This window comes from Manis javanica, chromosome 6 (genome assembly GCF_040802235.1).
Source record: "Manis javanica isolate MJ-LG chromosome 6, MJ_LKY, whole genome shotgun sequence".
Lineage (NCBI taxonomy): Eukaryota > Metazoa > Chordata > Mammalia > Pholidota > Manidae > Manis > Manis javanica.
The window spans coordinates 113,560,787-113,579,797 of NC_133161.1; the positions used below are offsets into that span (position 1 = coordinate 113,560,787).

A 19,011-nucleotide genomic window follows, 5' to 3' on the forward strand; every position below is an offset into this window, starting at 1 on the left:
CCCAGCCACTCCTCCTCCAACGGGGCTCCACCATTTTGGAGCAGCAGCCCGAGCAAGGCCACGCCCACAGCAACAGCAGAGATAAACTCCATAGAAGCAGGGCAGGAAGCAGAAGCCCTGTCTGCACGCAGCTACACAGCACAAGACACTAGAGGTCGCAATTCTCCCAGGAGAGGAAGGCCACAAACCAACAAGAAGGGAAGTTCTTCCAGCTGTCACTAGTCCCAGTTCTGCAAACATTTCCTATCACCATGAAATGGCAAAACTACAGGCAGACAAAGATCACAGAGACAACAGAGAAGGAGACAGACCGAACCAGTCTTCCTGACAAAGAATTCAAAATAAAAATCATAAACATGCTGACAGAGATGCAGAGAAGTATGCAAGAGAAATGGGATGAAGTCCGGAGGGAGATCACAAATGCCAGAAAGGAGATAACAGAAATGAAACACACTCTGGAAGGATTTATAAGCAGAATGGATAAGATGCAAGAGGCCATTGATGGAATTGAAACCCAGAGAAGATGAATGCATAGAAGCTGACATAGAGAGAGACAAAAGGATCTCCAGGAATGAAACAATATTAAGAGAACTATGTGACCAATCCAAAAGGAACAATATCCGTATTATAGGGGTATCAGAAGAAGAGAGAAGAAAAGGGACAGAAAGTATCTTGGAAGAAATAATTGCTGAAAACTTCCCCAAACTGGGGGAGGAAATAATCGAGCAGACCACGGAAATACACAGAACCCCCAACAGAAAGGATCCAAGGACAACACAAAGACACATAATAATTAAAATGGCAAAGATCAAGGACAAGGAAAGAGTTTAAAGGCAGCTAGAGATAAAAAGGTCACCTATAAAGGAAAACCCATCAGGCTAACATCAGACTTCTCGACAGAAACCCTACAGGCCAGAAGAGAATGGCATGATATATTTAATGCAATGAAACAGAAGGGCCTCGAACCAAGGTTAGGTTGTATCCAGCACGACTATCATTTAAATATGATGGCGGGATTAAACAATTCCCAGACAAGCAAAAGCTGAGGGAATTTGCTTCCCACAAACCACCTCTACAGGGCATCTTAAAGGGACCGCTCTAGATGGGAGCACTCCTAGAAAGAGCACAGAACAAAACACCCAAGAAGGAGGAATAAGAAGGGAGAGAAGAAAAGAATCTCCAGACAGTGTATATAACAGCTCAATAAGCGAGCTAAGTTAGGTGGTAAGATACTAAAGAGCCTAACCTTGAACCTTTGGTAACCACGAATTTAAAACCTGCAATGGCAATAAGTACATATCTTTCAATAGTCACCCTAAATGTAAATGGACTGAATGCACCAATCAAAAGACACAGAGTAATAGAACGGATAAAAAAGCAAGACCCATCTATATGCTGCTTATAAGAAACTCACCTCAAACCCAAAGACATGCACAGACTAAAAGTCAAGGGATAGAAAAACATAATTCAGGCAAACAACAGCGAGAAGAAAGCAGGGGTTGCAGCATTAATATCAGACAAAATAGACTTCAAAACAAAGAAAGTAACAAGAGATAAAGAAGGACACTACATAATGATAAAGGGCTCAGTCCAACAAGAGGATACAACCATTCTAAATATATATGCACCCAACACAGGAGCACCAGCATATTTGAAACAAATACTAACAGAAATAAAGAGGGAAATAGACTGCAATACATTCATTTTAGGAGACTTCAACACACCACTCACCCCAAAGGACAGATCCACTGGGCAGAAAATAAGTAAAGACATGGAAGCACTGAACAACACAGTAGAGCAGATGGACCTAATAGACATCTATAGAACTCTACATCCAAAAGCAACAGCATCTACATTCTTCTCAAGTGCACATGGAACATTCTCCAGACTAGACCACATACTAGCCCACAAAAGAGCCTCAGCAATATCCAAAATATTGAAATTCTACCAGCCAATTTTTCACACCACAAAGGTATAAAAGTAGAAATAAATTCTACAAAGAAAACAAAAAGGCTCACAAACACATGGAGGCTTAACATGCTCCTAAATAATCAATGTATCAACGAACAAATTAAAATAGAGATCAAGGAATATATAGAAACAAATGACAACAATAAGAACACTAAGCCCCAACTTCTGTGGGACGCAGCGAAAGCAGTCCTAAGAGAAAAGTATATAGCGATCCAGGCACACTTGAAGAAGGAAGAACAATCCCAAATGAATAGTCTAACATCACAATTATCGAAATTGGAAAAAGAAGAACAAATGAGGCCTAAAGTCAGCAGAAGGAGGGACATAATAAAGATCAGAGAAGAAATAAATAAAATTGAGAAGAATAAAACAATAGCAAAAATCAATGAAACCAAGAGCTGGTTCTTTGAGAAAACAAACAAAATAGATAAGCCTCTAGCCAAACTTATTAAGAGAAAAAGAGAATCAACACAAATCAACAGAATCAGAAATGAGAACGGAAAAATCACGACAGACTTCACAGAAATACAAAGAATTTTTAAAGACTACTATGAAAACCTATATGCCAACAAGCTGGAAAACCTAGAATGGACAACTTCCTAGAAAAATACAACCACCCAAGGCTGACCAAGGAAGAAACACAAAAGTTGAATAAACCAAATACGAGCAAACAAATTGAAACGGTAATAAAAAAAACTACCCAAGAACAAAGCACCCAGGCCGGACGGATTTACCTCGGAATTTTATCAGACACACAGAGAAGACATAATACCCATTCTCCTTAAAGTTTTCCAAAAAATAGAAGAGGAGGGAATACTCCCAAACTCATTCTATGAAGCCAACATCACCCTAATACCAAAACCAGGCAAAGACCCCACCAAGAAAGAACATTGCAGACCAATATTCCTGATGAATGTAGATGCAAAAATACTTAATAAAATATTAAGAAACCGAATTCAAAAGTATATCAAAAGGATCAAACACCATGACCAAGTGGGACTCATCCTAGGGATGTAAGGATGGTACATTTGAAAATCCATCAACATCATCCACCTCATAAAAAAAAAGAAAGACAAAAACCACATGACCGTCTACATAGATGCTGAAAAAGCATTTGACAAAATTCAACATCCATTTATGATAAAAACTCTCAGCAAAATGGGAATAGAGGGCAAGCACCTCAACATAATAAAGGCCATATATCGTAAACCCACAGTCAACATTATACTGAACAGCGAGAAGCTGAAAGCTTTTCCTCTGAAATCGGGAACTAGACAGGGATGCCCACTCTCCCCACTGTTATTTAACATAGTACTGGAGGTCCTAGCCATGGCAATCAGACAAAACAAAGAAATACAAGGAATCCAGATTGGTAAAGAAGAAGTTAAACTGTCACTATTTGCAGATGACATGATATTGTACATAAAAACCCTAAAGACTCCACCCCAAAACTACTAGAACTGATATCGGAATACAGCAAAGTTGCAGGATACAAAATTAACACATGGAAATCTGTGGCTTTCTTCTACACTAACAATGAACCAATAGAAAGAGAAGTCAGGAAAACAATTCCATTCACAATTGCATCAGAAAGAATAAAATACCTAGGAATAAACCTAACCAAAGAAGTGAATGACCTATACTCTGCAAACTACAAGTCACTCTTAAGAGAAATTAAAGAGGCCACTAACAAATGGAAACTCATCCCATGCTCATGGCTAGGAAGAATCAATATCGTCAAAATGGCCATCCTGCCCAAAGCAATATACAGATTTCATGCAATCCCTATCAAATTACCAGCAACATTCTTCAATGAACTGGAACAAATAATACAAAAATTCATATGGAAACACCAAAGACCCTGAATAGCCAAAGTAGTCCGGAGAAAGACTAATAAAGTAGGGGGGATCTCACTCCCCAACTTCAAGCTCTACTATAAAGCCATAGTGATCAAGACAATTTGGTACTGGCACAAGAACAGAGCCACAGACCAGTGGAACAGACTAGAAACTCCAGACATTAATCCAAACATATATGGTCAATTAATATTTGATAAAGGAGCCATGGACATACAATGGCAAAATGACAGTCTCTTCAGCAGATGGTGTTGGCAAAACTGGACAGCTACATGTAGGAGAATGAAACTGGACCATTGTCTAACCCCATATACAAAAGTAAACTCAAAATGGATCAAAGACCTGAATGTAAGTCATGAAACCATTAAACTCGTGGACAAAAACATAGGCAAAAACCTCTTAGACATAAACATGAGTGACCTCTTCTTGAACATATCTTCCTGGGCAAGGAAAACAACAGCAAAAAAGAACAAGTGAGACTATATTAAGCTGAAAAGCTTCTGTACAGCAAAAGACACCATCAATAGAACAAAAAGGAACCCTACAGTATGGGAGAATATATTTGAATATGACAGATCCGATAAAGGCTTGACATCCAAAATATGTAAAGAGCTCACACGCCTCAACAAACAAAAAACAAACAATCCAATTAAAAAATGGGCAGAGGAACTGAACAGACAGTTCTCCAAAAAAGAAATGCAGATGGCCAACAGACACATGAAAACATGCTCCACATCGCTAATTATCAGAGAAATGCAAATTAAAACTACAATGAGGTATCACCTCACACCAGTAAGGATGGCTGCCATCCAAAAGACAAACAACAAATGTTGGTGAGGCTGTGGAGAAAGGGGAACCCTCCTACACTGCTGGTGGGAATGTAAATTAGTTCAACCATTGTGGAAAGCAGTATGGAGGTTCACCAAAATGCTCAAAACAGACTTACCATTTGACCCAGGAATTCCACTCCTAGGAATTTACCCTAAGAACGCAGCAATCAAGTTTGAGAAAGACAGATGCACCCCTATGTTTATTGCAGCAGTATTTGCAATAGCCAAGAATTGGAAGCAACCTAAATGTCCATTGGTAGATTAATGGATAAAGATGTGGTACATATACACAATGGAATACTACTCAGCCATATGAAGAGGGCAAATCCTACCATTTGCAGCAACATGGATTGACCTGGAGAATATTATGCTTAGTGAAATAAGCCAAGTGGATTAAGAGAAATACCAAATGATTTCACTCATCTGTGGAGTATAAGAACAAAGGAAAAACTGAAGGAACAAAACAGCGCAGAATGACAAACAACCCAAGAATGGACTAACAGGTACCAAAGGGAAAGGGACTGGGGAGGATGGGTGGGTAGGGAGGGATAAGGGAGGGGAAGAAGAAGAGGGGTATTAAGATTAGCATGCATACGGGGCGTGGGAGAAAGGGGAGGGCTGTACAACACAGAGAAGACAAGTAGTGATTCTACAACATTTTGCTATGGTGATGGACAGTGAATGTAAACGGTTTATAGGGGGGACCTGGTATAGGGTAGAGCCTAGTAAACATACTATTCTTCATGTAAGTGTAGATTAAAGATAACAAAAAAGAAAAAAAAGAAAGAGAAGGGGGATTACTCCCTGATAGGATAAAACTAACTGTAAATCAACAATTAATGCATGCTTTAAATATCCTTAATTTTGATCACTTAAAGGGTGTCAGATGATCAGCTATGGATGTACACTTTTCTGATAATATTCCTTTCTCTACACAATGGTTTAAAGAGCATATCAAAGTGTGGGCAAAGGGTCTCTTTTTGTTTATACAGAGGATCAAAGCCTAATTTGGCTACCCAGAAAATGAACTAAGATACGATATGAAGAAGAACTTCCAACATCAGCACTCTCTGGAAGTCATACCAGAAGATGATCATCAAAAAACCTCAACAAAGATCGAGGTGATGCTGCAGTTGTAGCTGCATTCATTCCACCGGTTCCTGGACTTACCACTGGAATGAAGGAGATATCTAAGCTGGCCTGTGCATACAGTAAAACAACAAATTTGACTGGATCTATACTGTTGGAACTCAACGAAGAATTAGGAGAAGTGCAAGTTGTAGTGCTGCAAAATCTTACAACTACAGACTATCTACTGTTAAAAGAACATATGGGATGTGAACAGTTCCCAGGAATGGGTTGTTTTAATTTGTCTGATTTCTCTCAGACTGTTCAAGTACAGTTGGACAATATCCATTATATCATAGACAAATTTTCAGAAATGGCTAGGGTGTCTAACTGGTTTTCTTGGCACTGGAGATGGCTGGTAATTATAGATCTGCTTTGGTTATGTAACTGTATTCCTATGTTAATGTGTGTGCACAATTTAATTAGTAGTTTAAAACCTATACATGTTTAAGTTACTCTACAAGAAGATATGTCAAAGAAATAATCAATCTTCCCATGTTTTCTTCCATCTGCTACCTCTATAGCTTTTCTTCTCCCTTCCTAATTACAACCCTTAAATAGAATTCGTGCCTCATATCGAATTCACCGAGTATCATAATTCCTCCAAGTGGTAAAGATACCGCAAGACAAATGCTGGGCATAGAAGCCACAGGGCATAAATCTGCAAAGAAGTAAAAAGCTTACCTTTTCAAACTGTATGGCTTCTCTCTCACTTACCAACTTTACATTTCCCTGTATGGCCCCGGAAGATGACTGGTTAGCCAGAGACGGGTAAGATTCCTCAAGGGAGGAACAACCTAAGACAGGCACAGTCGCATGGGGGCCATCAGGTGAGAAATTGGGGATCAACAGAGGTGAGGCTTAGAACCTCACCCCCGCTGTTCTGAGAGAAATCTTCTGCATCTGTGGCTGTTTTATTGCCCTTGTCTAGCTTGGATTAACACATAGTCTACAGGCATACACCTGATCATCTATATTTGCTTACAACACTAAACTATGTTTTCTACCTTTATCTTGCATCTACCTACCACTTCAGCATTTTATTTAAAAAAAATAATAATAATAAAGGGAGAAATGTGGGATTCACATATAAATCAAGTATAAAAATCAAATGAATATTCAAATTTGACTTGTTTATAGTTCATAATGAGTGATCAAAACCAAAAGTTTTTGTGATGAATGCCCTTGTACTGTTCACCATTGAAGAACTTATTCACTATGTAAGAATTTGTTCATGTAAGAACTTGTTCGTTATGCTTCAGATGATTGGAGACTGACAAGAATTAGGCTGGGGGTGGATTAATGGTTGTGCATTGAGCATTGACTCCCCTATACAGAATTTTATTGTTGTCAACAACCATTTGATTAATAAATATGAGAGATGCCCTCTCAAAAAAAAAAATCCAGACTAAAGTCAGATACCCATAGTCTATGGGGATGGTCAGTCCGCTTACGGACCGTGCTACAGCGTTTGAATGAGAAACCCCAAAAGGCAGCCCTGAACCCCATAGACATATTTACATATAGTGTTGCCTCCCCTATAACATCTACAAGTACAAACCAAGGAAGAATCACTGAAGCTGGAGTTTCACCACCAGAATAGTATCTTGGTGCCAGCACCAACTGTACTAAACCCTGAAGATTCCATTGAGTGGACATGGCCTTGGACCTTTCAACACATGGACAGATGGCTGGCTCTCCTGGCACCTTGGGGACAAGGCCTGGAAGCTGGCCTCCTGTGCATTCCTGGAATAACCACAGAGTAGCCCCCAAAGGTCACAGTAGTATATCCTGAACGGCCAGATGGTAGGAGTATGTTACTGGAGAGTTTTGTTTTATCATTATGGCCAGTGCACGCACCTCTAGTAGCACTATATATAGACCCTTCAGTAACCCCCATGGGGAAAGGAGTGAAGTATGGTATACTAGACCCAGAAGGGACCCCCTTCCTGCTACAGTCCTATCACAGGACTACTCTCTTGCATGCATCCTACCTGATGGACAAGATTTGCCTATGTTGGTGTCATTAAAACATGTGTCTTATTGCCCCTAAGTTCTTTGTGGGTTGGGAACCTCTTCTGGCTTGAGTATTATTATAATTTTTGTTTCCTGTATCAAAATCTTGTTGTATCTTAATTTTTGTTATTATCTCTAAGTTGTTATTAGCCTCTGTTGCTGTTGTGGAATCTGGTTACAGTTCTCCAGGTTTCTCGCACAGGGACCATTTCAGAAGATTGAGAGCATGTAGATTGTAAGGCGAGAATCCTGGAGGTGTGGAATGTAGGGAAGTTGGGGTTCCTATGTCCGGGACCCTCAGTGAACTTAAATCACTTGATGATATAACTGGCCTGCTGCTAGGCTACCAGTTCCACACCTGTAGGCAATAAGCTATTATTGCCCTACATAGAGAGCTCAGCCCAGTGCTCTGTGCGGAGGCAGAGACGCTAGTGCTAAACCTACTGCCAGGAGAACAAGCCAGGTAATAATCCCTTTCACTCCAAGAACATTCTATTATCATTTCTTTGGTCACACTGAATCCATAGTGAACTTGCCCAGGGCTGAAATCCATTGGCAAGACAATGTAAGAGCAAATGGCATCTTGCCTTGGGGTTTAAGCCCCGGGCAAGTTCACTCTGGATTTACTGAGACTGAGAAATGATAATGAAATGTTCTTGGGGTAAAAGGGTTTATGTTCAGCTTTATTCTCCCAGCAATGTTCTTGGGGTAAAATGGTTTATGTTCAGCTTTATTCTCCCAGCAGTATAGGTTAAGCACTAGAATCATGTCTGCATCCAGCAGTCTGCAGATCCATAACCCACCTCTATCTCTGCTGCCATCCAGAGCACAGGGCTCTTTATATAGTGACTCAGTCAATCATAGCTCATTGCCTATGTGTGTAGAAGCAGTGGCCTAGCAGTAGGCCAATTGCATCATCAAGTAGTTCAGGGTCAGGTGAGGATCCTGGCCACAGGAACTTACATTTTTCTCAGAAGCTTTATAAAGGCTGATGATATCTGCCTCACTCACTGTTGTCTTCCTAGGAACAAGCGCCAGGCCTGGCACACAGAAAATTCAACTATTTGAATAAAATGAATGAGTCACAGAATGCATTTTCTTTTAGAGTTATTTATTCAAAGACAGGTAACAATGTAACAGGATTCTAGTAACACTGTAGTCAAGAAATACATTCAACAGTACTAAAATGATATAAAATACATAATTTCACTAAGGTGCAATTAAAATACTTGAAATGGCACACATCTGTGTATTTCAATTCAGTATACTAGCTTTCTACTTTTTTAAAGACTAGCCTACTTTAATCTTTAAGAAACCCAAAGTATTTTCTCCTTATTTTTTTAGCCTTTCTAAGTGCATGTATTTTAAGTGTATTGTATAATGACCATGGATTTATGTATCTCCTTTTAGGAAGATACTCTGGGGTGGTATGACCAGCACAGAGAATGGTGGGAGGATTATTATGTTCCTTACTCTTCACATAACTGTTCAACTAGTCTATAATTTATTAGCTTCTCTAGTAGGCTTTTCTACTTGGTTTCCACTGATCTTGTGAGCAACTGACTAGTGAAGCCTAGATTCTTTTCACTTGGAAGCTTTTCGAGTTAGAGACTGTCCATATGAAACTGGTACCTTCAATTTACTATATTCTGGAATTGCCCATTTATCTTATTTCTCCAAACTTCACCATCTGCAGCTGTAAACTGGGATAACATCCTCATCTTGCAAGAGATGTTTATAATGAATGTAACATACTCAACATACAATAAATATTATATGAATAATATTCTAAAGCAAACTGTTTGTTCCTGGTAAATTTTTACCCTAGTCATTTCCAGACAGTGTTCTAACTTGTCAAAGACTTCTAGAATCTTAATTCTATCACCTGTGAATTTCTCATAGGTTTATTATCCACAAATTTGGTAATCTTTTTAAAGCCATTAATGAGACTGCTTGCATATGACAGGAGCTTTATAGCATACCATTCAAGTTGAATAGTGGATTAATAATATGCAAAGCTCTTTAGATACATCAATACCTAAACCCTTCCTCCTACAACAAACATACAGATATGCTGAATAAGAAATATTCCTTTAAATGCACAGCAGAACTTACAAGGAAGTAAGGGAAAATCCTAAGGACCAAATATGAAGGGAACTGAAAATCAGAGAAGTAAATGTGTGAGCTGACATTCTAGCTTTCCTGGCATAATTTGCCAAACGCATTAACTTGTAAATTTCAGCTTTTAACATCTGTGAAGGGACTGAAGATGGACATGCAAAAAGCAGCAGGCATGCATTAAATGCACTTTCCCCTCTGCCCACCATAAAGGTGGGACATACGGAGGCTCACACCCTTGGTGAAAAGGGAGCCCATACAATATTCTGTCTGCCAGTTCAGGGAGGTGATGGCCAAGAGGGTCTGTCTTGGCCTGGAATTTTCTCTTGGTAATTTATAATTCTCTTGATGTCTGTAAACTCTGAAGCCAAGAAATTAAAGAGTGGCCCTCTGTCAGTGAAAGCCCTGTGAATATGACATAAGCAGACACAGAATTCATTTGGATGGAATAATTCTTAAACCAGGTCACTCAAGATTCCCAAAGAGAAAGCCACATTGAAAATAAGCTCACCTTTTAAAATTACAAAACACATGGATAAACAGTCCACCAAATATAAGAATCAACAAGCAACAGGATTTGATTTGGGCAAACTATGAAATAAGGATATTTAAAATCATTAGTGATATAAAAAGGAATTGAAAAGTTAAAAAAAACTAGACATCATGGATCAAATAGGCAGATCTGAAAAATGATAGATAGCTAGAAATGAAAAATAATTTTTAAAATTAGAAACTAAGTGAATAGTTTAAAAAAGAGATAATGTACAGCTAACAAGAGAATTCATGAACTAGAAGACAGATATGAAGGCATCACAGAAAGATAAAGTAATGGAAAACATAGGAGAGCTTAAAAGATAGGATAGAATGGGAAGGTACAATATACTAAAAAAAAAAACAGTAACTATGCTGTATATTTGAAATTTGTACTCTTTTCAAATGAGAGCAAAGTTCAACCACCCATTTCTTACTTTGCTGCTGGGATGAACATTTTCCTAAAGATGGAGGAGAAATTATGTTCCCTAATATACAAGTGAACATAATACACAAGTTAATTATTCAGTAACAGTGGGTGCTCTTGGTACTGAAAATCCAACATACATTTTTTAAAAATAAAAGTGATTTTATAAGAAAAACTTAAAATATGATCAAGATTAATTATTTCAAAAATGCAAGGACAGTTCAATAGCTCAATTTTACTAATTTGGAAAGAATATACATATTTATCAAAATAGATGCAGGAAGTGCATATGAAAAAAATTCAACACTACTCTATAGTTATTTAAAAAATACAAACCCATGGAAAATATGGAACAGCCAAACATATTTATTTCTTAAGTACTAATTGTTTTCAACATTTTTTCTTATTTTTAATGTACCTTATATATATATATACATAGATGGTTATAATTTTAAAGTTTTTTATTCCTTTTATAAATTAATATCAAATAATTCATCATTCATATGATGCACTTTAATTAAAAGCCACATCAAAACTAGCAGGTATTTGTTTGTTCTAATCAATACCAAAGGTAATCCCGTCAGTGATGTTCCTGCACCTCTGCTGCCACCATTTTCAGCTAAAACATGTCAGTGATTCTACTGAAAACAATACAAGAAAAACCTCAGCCTAGAAGTAGAGCATGAATGACAGTTATTTCTGAAGTATGAGAAAAGAGATGTTCCTTGAGACTATCAAAGTATCTTTAGGGGACAGAGGAAAGTATGAAACATTTTTGTAAAAAGACATAGTAGTTCACTTAGTTAAATATTAATTAATACCTATTCAGAGTATGCCAGTGGGTTAAAAAGGAAGGCCAAAATGTAATCTCTAGAGGTTGAATTCAAGGGTAATTCATATGCTGAATATCACACCCAAGCTTTCCATCCTGGGAAAAGTCGGCTGAGATTTTTGGGGTCCATGGCCTGTTGTATGAGCAAATTCACCTGTCCACCCACACTGAGCACAGTTCCTTCCTCTACACCTTTCAGTTTCTCTTGCAGTCTCATCAGGACACGCTCAGCTACCTTGTTAAAACTCTGGTCAGTATCACTAATGAAAAAAACACAAAGGGTTTATGAGGTGTAACAGTTTGAAGGGTCTGTGGAATAGGAAAATCTGAACTGACAGGAGATCCTTCCTAAAATACTGCTCACCTGAGATTTCGTTTGCATTCTTGGTCATTTGCATTCAGAGTGGATTGGAGCTCAGTTTCATCTTCTGACCTCTGCTGTAAATACAAAGCTTTCAAAGGATTCATGGTCCAGTCAAAGAGAGGATCATACAGAAGGACCTAAAGAGAATATATGTATTAGAAGAACACTGTGCATTTTGATGATGTACTTAGAAACAGAAAACCAGTATTATAAAAATAACAGAGGCCAACACATGGTAGGCACTTTGTTTCCACTGCAAGCACCTCATGCTTCTTCACGGAGGGACCTATACTAGCATTAGAGCTCTGGGCCTCCTATTCCACTCTGATTTCACTCTTTCTCCAAGGGTGGTGGTGGCGACATCCCTTGACCCTTGTGTCCTGACTGAGTGAAACCGATTTATTAGAAGGAGGTAAGCACTGTCACATTCTTTCCTTCTCTTTTGCCTCTTGCTCAGTGTGGTCCTGGATAAGGGCATCAGCTCTGCAGGCCCCCATTCTCCCTCAGATGCGCTGCACCCAGGGATACATTAGCTGTTGGAGCCAGACGGTACTAGCAAGCGTATTTGGACCTCACTCTTAAGCGATGTTCTGCAACAGTTTTATCAGTAATAAACCTATCAGTAATAAACCTCCACCTTATTCCTATGTCCCTTTCTTCTTCTCTCAGTTAGTTCAAAATCTGGGTGGAGAAAAAAAGGATATAATTGACCGAAAGCTCCTTCTAAGGAGCTCCGCCCAAGGTCTAGGGTGATGGCTGGCATCTTCAGATATAAATATGTGGAGGATGATTTGAATACCAACATAACCGGCAGGACCAGAACAAGTGACCTTAGGTCTTAAATTTTACTAAGTGAGGTCATGAGGGATTTCTGACTTTGCCAATTTAGAAAAGCTAACTGTCCCTGGTCTTTATAAGCAAAGAATTTTTTTTTTTTTAATATACCTTAACAAATGCTTACCATACAGGTCTTACTAATAAATGAAGACAATTTCAAGGATGGGTGATTCTGCAGGATATTCTAGTGTTAAAAAGATGTACCACATTATTTGTTTCTGCCTTTATAGCATTTCTCAGTAGGTCTGCAGGCTGGGACTATAAAACACCTTTAGCATTACATGTTCAATTCCAGGACACATACTCAATGAGTAACCCTAAAAATCTGATATCTTGCCCCACGTCTTCTATAGCAGGGTGGTGACTGCTATAGGAAAACATGGTCGCATAGGTAGAACTAACTGGTAAGCACTGGGAATCTGCTTGACTTCCTTCCCTTTCTGCCGTGATCAAGAGGCAGTGGCTGCAATTAAGCATGTGTGTTCTGCAGGCCCAAAGCACCACGGGGGAGGTGCTGAGGAGCACCCACACCAGGCCTCAGTCCAAAGCCATGTTCCTCTACTAACAGTGTTGACACTGACCCACATCTGTCTGACTGGCTCTGAACCTGGGCAAAGGAAGAGGAGATATAACTTATTGATTTCTCTTAAAACCCCAATGGAAACCATTCTGAAAACAGTATCATATGAAATCCAAGTTGTCAAAGAGCTAACTGAGGTACTGAAGACTAGAGATTCCTTATAATGCGGTAACATAGCAAGAAACATAAGGGGCCTGGAGACATTTCTAGATCAGTATTTACTGACAGGTGTGATGTCCCCACTGCTGCCCAGCATTATCCCTGTACCTTACAATGAAGCACTGATCCCCAAATCGGTGACTTCCTAATGAGACACAGTCTATCAGGTAGAGAAATAGGTTTCGTTATGATACATGTTACCTCCACAATGGTTAACAGGGTTTCCTGAGAGCTTCTCATGACCTCCATAGTTTTCTCACAGCACCTACAAACACATTGTAAATATGGATTTTGTTACACACCAATATTCTCAACATATCTTTAAATGTAATATTTAGGTATATGTATGCTGAGACTATTCTTGCTCATTTCCAAATTAATATTTCAAACAGCACAGTACTTGATAGTGGGTTTTCAGTGGTTTCTGAAATATATATGTGAATATAAGCTTAGCATTTGTAAGAGTAACACAATACGACTTAGAAACACTTCTTTCAATTGTTAATTTTTGTGATAATTATTAGTTCACTGTAAGTAGAACCTGCCCCATTAAAAACTGAAGACATAGGCCTGTGCTGGGAAATATACAGGGCACTGCACAGGTCCTTTGGTAGGAAGTGGCCCTAGATCGTAAGCCCCTTCAGGACAGTTAGATCCCACACCACAATGAGTGCCCAACAGGCATTCTGCACAAGAAACACAGTGAGCTGGGACAGAGTGTTAAGGGTCAAGGCAGCTGCTTCCAGATCAGGAAGGACAATATGTATGTTATACTGGGTGAGGTTCCAGGTGGGCTGATGGGAGAGGAACCTATTACTGTTCTGCCCAGGGTCTTTTCCTTTGAACTGGTAAAGCACTGGGATATAATTCTAGCAATGAATTCTATAATCTATAGTTATCAATAATCTAAATAATTCGGACACCAAAAATCATCGGCCTTACATCACCTTCTATCACTTACCTTCTGAAGACACCTTCAACACCAGTAATGCCCATCCCATCCACGATATCTCTGGTGAGCCTAAAAGGAACTGTTTCAGGAGTAGGAAGGATTTTACCCTGTTCAAAAGCGACTCCTAAAGTAAATAATACAGCAGGGTTAGGAGTTTCTACAGCTAACTCTCCTCCCAACTGGCATGAGACCTTGGGAGAGGCCCCAAATAATTTGTCACCTAAATTCTATCAGTACTAGACAACACAGTAGTTTATTCCATTTTTGTTCTGCCTTAGTCTAGGAGTTCCACCTCAAATTAAACAAAGCCCAACTACTTCTTGACATAGAGAAATCCAGATTAAAGGATGATTTTTAAAAATTAAGTACTGTTGGATAATTTGTAATCACAATATAGGTAGATCACAGGGAAGGCAGTACAGGACAGAGAAGACAAGTAATAACTCTATAGCATCTTACTACACTGATGGACAGTGACTGAAATGGGGGTGGTGAGGACTTGATAACATGGGTGAATGCTGAAACCACAATGTAGTTCATGTGAAAACTTCATACGATTATATATCAATGATACTTTAAAAAAATAGAAAATAAAGTGGTGTTGGCTAAAATTTTAAATGCAGGAGGTACATATATATATAACTTAAGATTACTTAAATATACAGGTATATCATAGTTACATTTTTTAAAATTTTATTAAATGAACTTTGAGACAACTACACACTCACATGTAGTCAACAAGATATACAAAGATCCTCCCATATACCCTTATCTACTTTACCCCATTGGTAATCTTGCAAAATCATAGTACAATATTACAGCCAGGATATTGACACTGATGCCATCAAGACAGAGAATATTTTCATTACTGCAAGGATCCCTCTGTTGCCCTTTTGCAGTCACACCCACTTCCCTCCTGTGACCTACCCCTGCACCCCGATTCTTCTAGCAATCACTAATCCATTCTTTTTCTTTTTTTTTAATCCATTCTTTTTTAAAACTGAATTAATTCTGGGGAAAACCATATAATAAACCTGATCTTCCCTGTTCAAACGGAATTTCAATTATACTCTCTCAGCAAACTACTTATATGGATAACGCTGCAGATTATCTATCTATCTATCTATCTATCTATCTATCTATCTATCTATCTATCTATCTATCTATTTATTTATTATGGTACCATTAATATACAATCACATGAGCAACATTATGGTTACTGAACTCCCCCCATTATCAACTCCCCACCACATACCCCATCAGTCACTGCCATCAGCATAGTAAGGTACTATAGTCACTACTTGTCTTCACAGTGCTATACTGCCTTCCCTGTGAACCACCTACATTATGTGTGCTAACCTTAATGCCCCTTAATCTCCTTATCCCACCCTTCCCCCCAACACTACCCAGTCCCTTTCCCTTCTTGGAGTCTGTGAGTCTGCTGCTATTTTGTTCCTTCAGTTTTGCTTTGTTCTTATACTCCACGGATGAGTGAAATCATTTGGTACTCAGCTTTCTCCACTGGGCTTATTTCACTGTGTATCATACCCCTTAGCTCCATCCATGTTGTTGCAAATGGTAGGGTTTGTTTTTTTCTTATGGCTGAATAATATTCCATTGTGTATAAGTACCACATATTTTTTATCCATTCATCTACTGATGAACACTTAGACTGCTTCCATAGCTTGGCTATTGTAAATAGTGCTACGATAAACATAAGGGAGCTTATGTTTTTTTTGATTTGGGATCTTGTATTCTTAAGGTAAAATCCTAGGAGTGGAATTCCTGGGTCAAATGGTATTCCTATTTTTAGTTTTTTGAGGAACCTCCATACTGCTTTCCACAATGGTTGAACTAATTCCCATTCCTACCAGCAGTGTAAAAGGCTTCCTCTTTCTCCACATCCTCACCAGCATTTGTTGTTGTCTTTTGGATGTTGACCATCCTGACTGGTGTGAGGTGATATCTCACTGTGGTTTTAATCTGCATTTCTGTGATGATTAGTGAAGTGGAGCATCTTTTCATGTGTCTGTTGGTCACCTGAATTTCTTCATTGGTGAATTGTCTGTTCATGTTCTCCACCCATTTTTCAATTGGCTTATTTGCTTTTTGTTTGTTCAGGTGCATGAGCTCTTTATGTAATTTGTATGTCAACCCCTTATCGGATCTGTCATTTATGAATATATTCTCCCATACTGTAGGATACCTTCTTGTTCTACTGATGGTGTCCTTTGCTGTACAGAAGCTTTTTAGTTTGACATAGTCCCACTTGTTCATTTTTGCTTTTGTTTCCCTTGCCCGGGGAGATATGTTCATGAAAAAGTTGCTCATGTTTTTATAGAGGTTTGCCTCTTTTCTTCTTTGCCTGTTTTCTTCTATGAGTTTTATGGTTTCATGACTTACATTCAGGTCTTTGATCCATTTCGACTTTACTTTTGTGTAGGAGTTAGGCAGTAATCCAGTTTCATCCTCTTACATGTAGCTCTCCAGTTTTGCCAACACCAGTTGTTAAAGAGGCTGTCATTTCCCCATTGTATGTCCATGGCTCCTTTATTGTATATTAATTGACCATATATATGCTTGGGTTAATATCTGGACTCTCTATTCTGTTCCATTGATCTACGGGTATTTTTTTGTGTCAGTACCAAATTCTCTTGATTACTATGGCTTTTAGTAGAGCTTGAAGTTGAGAAGCATAATCCCCCCTGCTTTATTCTTCCTTCCCAGGATTGCTTTGGTTATTTGGGGTCTTTTGTGATTCCATATGAATTTTAGAACTGATTGCTCTAGTTCGTTGAAGAATGCTGTATTTTGATAGGGATTGCAGTGAATCTGTAGATTGCTTTAGGCAGGATGTCCATTTTGACAATATTAATTCTTCCTACCAAAAAGCATGGATGAATTTCCATCTTTTTTTGTCCTCCTTAATTGCTCTCAAGTGTCTTGTAGTTTTCAGGGTATAGGTCTTTCACCTCCTTGGTTAGGTTTATTCCTAGGTATTTCATTCTTTTTGATGCAATTGTGAATGGAATTATTTTCCTGATTTCCCTTTCAGCTAGTTCATCATTAGTGTATAGGAATGCAACAGATTTGTGTATTAATTTTGTACCCTGCAACTTTGCTGAATTCAGTTATTAGTTCTAGTAATTTTGGAGTGGATTCTTTAGGGATTTTTATACAATATCATGTCATCTGCAAACAGTAATAGTTTGACTTCTTCCTTACCAATATGGATGCCTTTTATTATCTTTGTGTTGTCTGATTGCCGTGGCTAGGAGCTCCAGTACTGTGTTGAATAAAAGCAGGGAGAGTGAGCATTCTTGTCTTGTTCCCGATATTAGAGGAAAAGCTTTCAGCTTTTCACTGTTAAGTATGATGTTGGCTGTGGGCTTATCATATATGGCCTTTATTATTTTGAGGTAATTGCCCTCTCTACCCATTTTGTTGAGAGTTTTTATCATGAGTAGGTGTTGCATTCTGTCAAATGCTTTTTCAGCATCTATGGAGATGATCATATGGTTTTTGTCTTTCTTTTTATTGATATAGTGAATGATGTTGATGGATTTTCGAGTAGTGTACCATCCTTGCATCCCTGGGATGAATCGCACTTGGTCATGATGTATGATCCTCTTGATGTACTTTTGAATTTGGTTTGCTAATATTTTGTTGAGTATTTTTGCATTTATGTTCATCTGGGATATTGGTCTGTAGTTTTCTGTGGTATCTTTGACTGATTTTGGTAATACAGTGATGCTGGCTTCATAGTGAGTTTGGAAATATTCCCTCCTCTTCTATTTTTTGGGTAAATTTAAGGAGAATGGGTATTATGTCTTTTCTAAATGTCTATGCTATAGCATTCATAATCCCCTAAAACTGCACATTCTTAGAAATCTTAAATTCCACATCCTAATAAAAACCTCTTCTTCTACTCCCTTATTCTTATTAAACAGTCTTTAAACTCATTGAGATTGCTAGTCTCTTAACCTCTCTTCCTTCCCTGCTCAGCTCAGGGAATAGATTGCAAGGGTGGTTACTCACACTAGCACCTCAGATTCCCTTGGCCCCTTGCCCTGCACACATACCATTTCAACTCCAGGGATGCTGGAGGAAAGCATACAGTGAATGACACTATAATTTAGGATTATCACCTAAGAAAAGTGCCCCATCAACTGCCTGGCATGTCTTTATTTACTCCTTTTTAGTCAGCTGTTGGTCTCATTTCCATGGTGCCTGTTTTAGAATTTTATTGCTCTCTTAAGCTAATTCGTTCAGGTAAGAACCTTCCCTCCAGTTCTTAGTAAATAAACATGCTTTCTATGCTTCAGAGAAAAGAGGAGCAAATATAATTTACCTCCAATTCTTTTCCCTTTAGGGTAAGACTTATTAGTGCTCATCCTTTCCTCTCAGCGG

At 38.5% G+C, this 19,011-nt stretch overlaps 1 protein-coding gene across 12 annotated transcripts in view; it reads right to left on the reverse strand.

Moving 5' to 3' along the window:
- Window positions 1-8,895: 8,895 nt before the first annotated feature.
- Window positions 8,896-19,011, reverse strand: part of ATM (ATM serine/threonine kinase) — a 125,927-nt gene continuing 115,811 nt past the window's right edge. For 11 of the 12 annotated variants that reach the window (XM_073239309.1, XM_073239304.1, XM_073239308.1 and 8 more), the window contains 4 exons: window positions 14,611-14,725; window positions 13,851-13,914; window positions 12,074-12,210; window positions 8,896-11,969 (listed from right to left, as the gene is read on the reverse strand). In XM_073239309.1, coding sequence (XP_073095410.1) covers window positions 11,786-11,969; window positions 12,074-12,210; window positions 13,851-13,914; window positions 14,611-14,725 — 500 coding nt within the window. In that variant the 3' untranslated portion in view covers window positions 8,896-11,785. The remainder of the gene's footprint in view (window positions 11,970-12,073; window positions 12,211-13,850; window positions 13,915-14,610; window positions 14,726-19,011) is intronic. The other variant, XR_012132505.1, reaches the window with a different exon arrangement.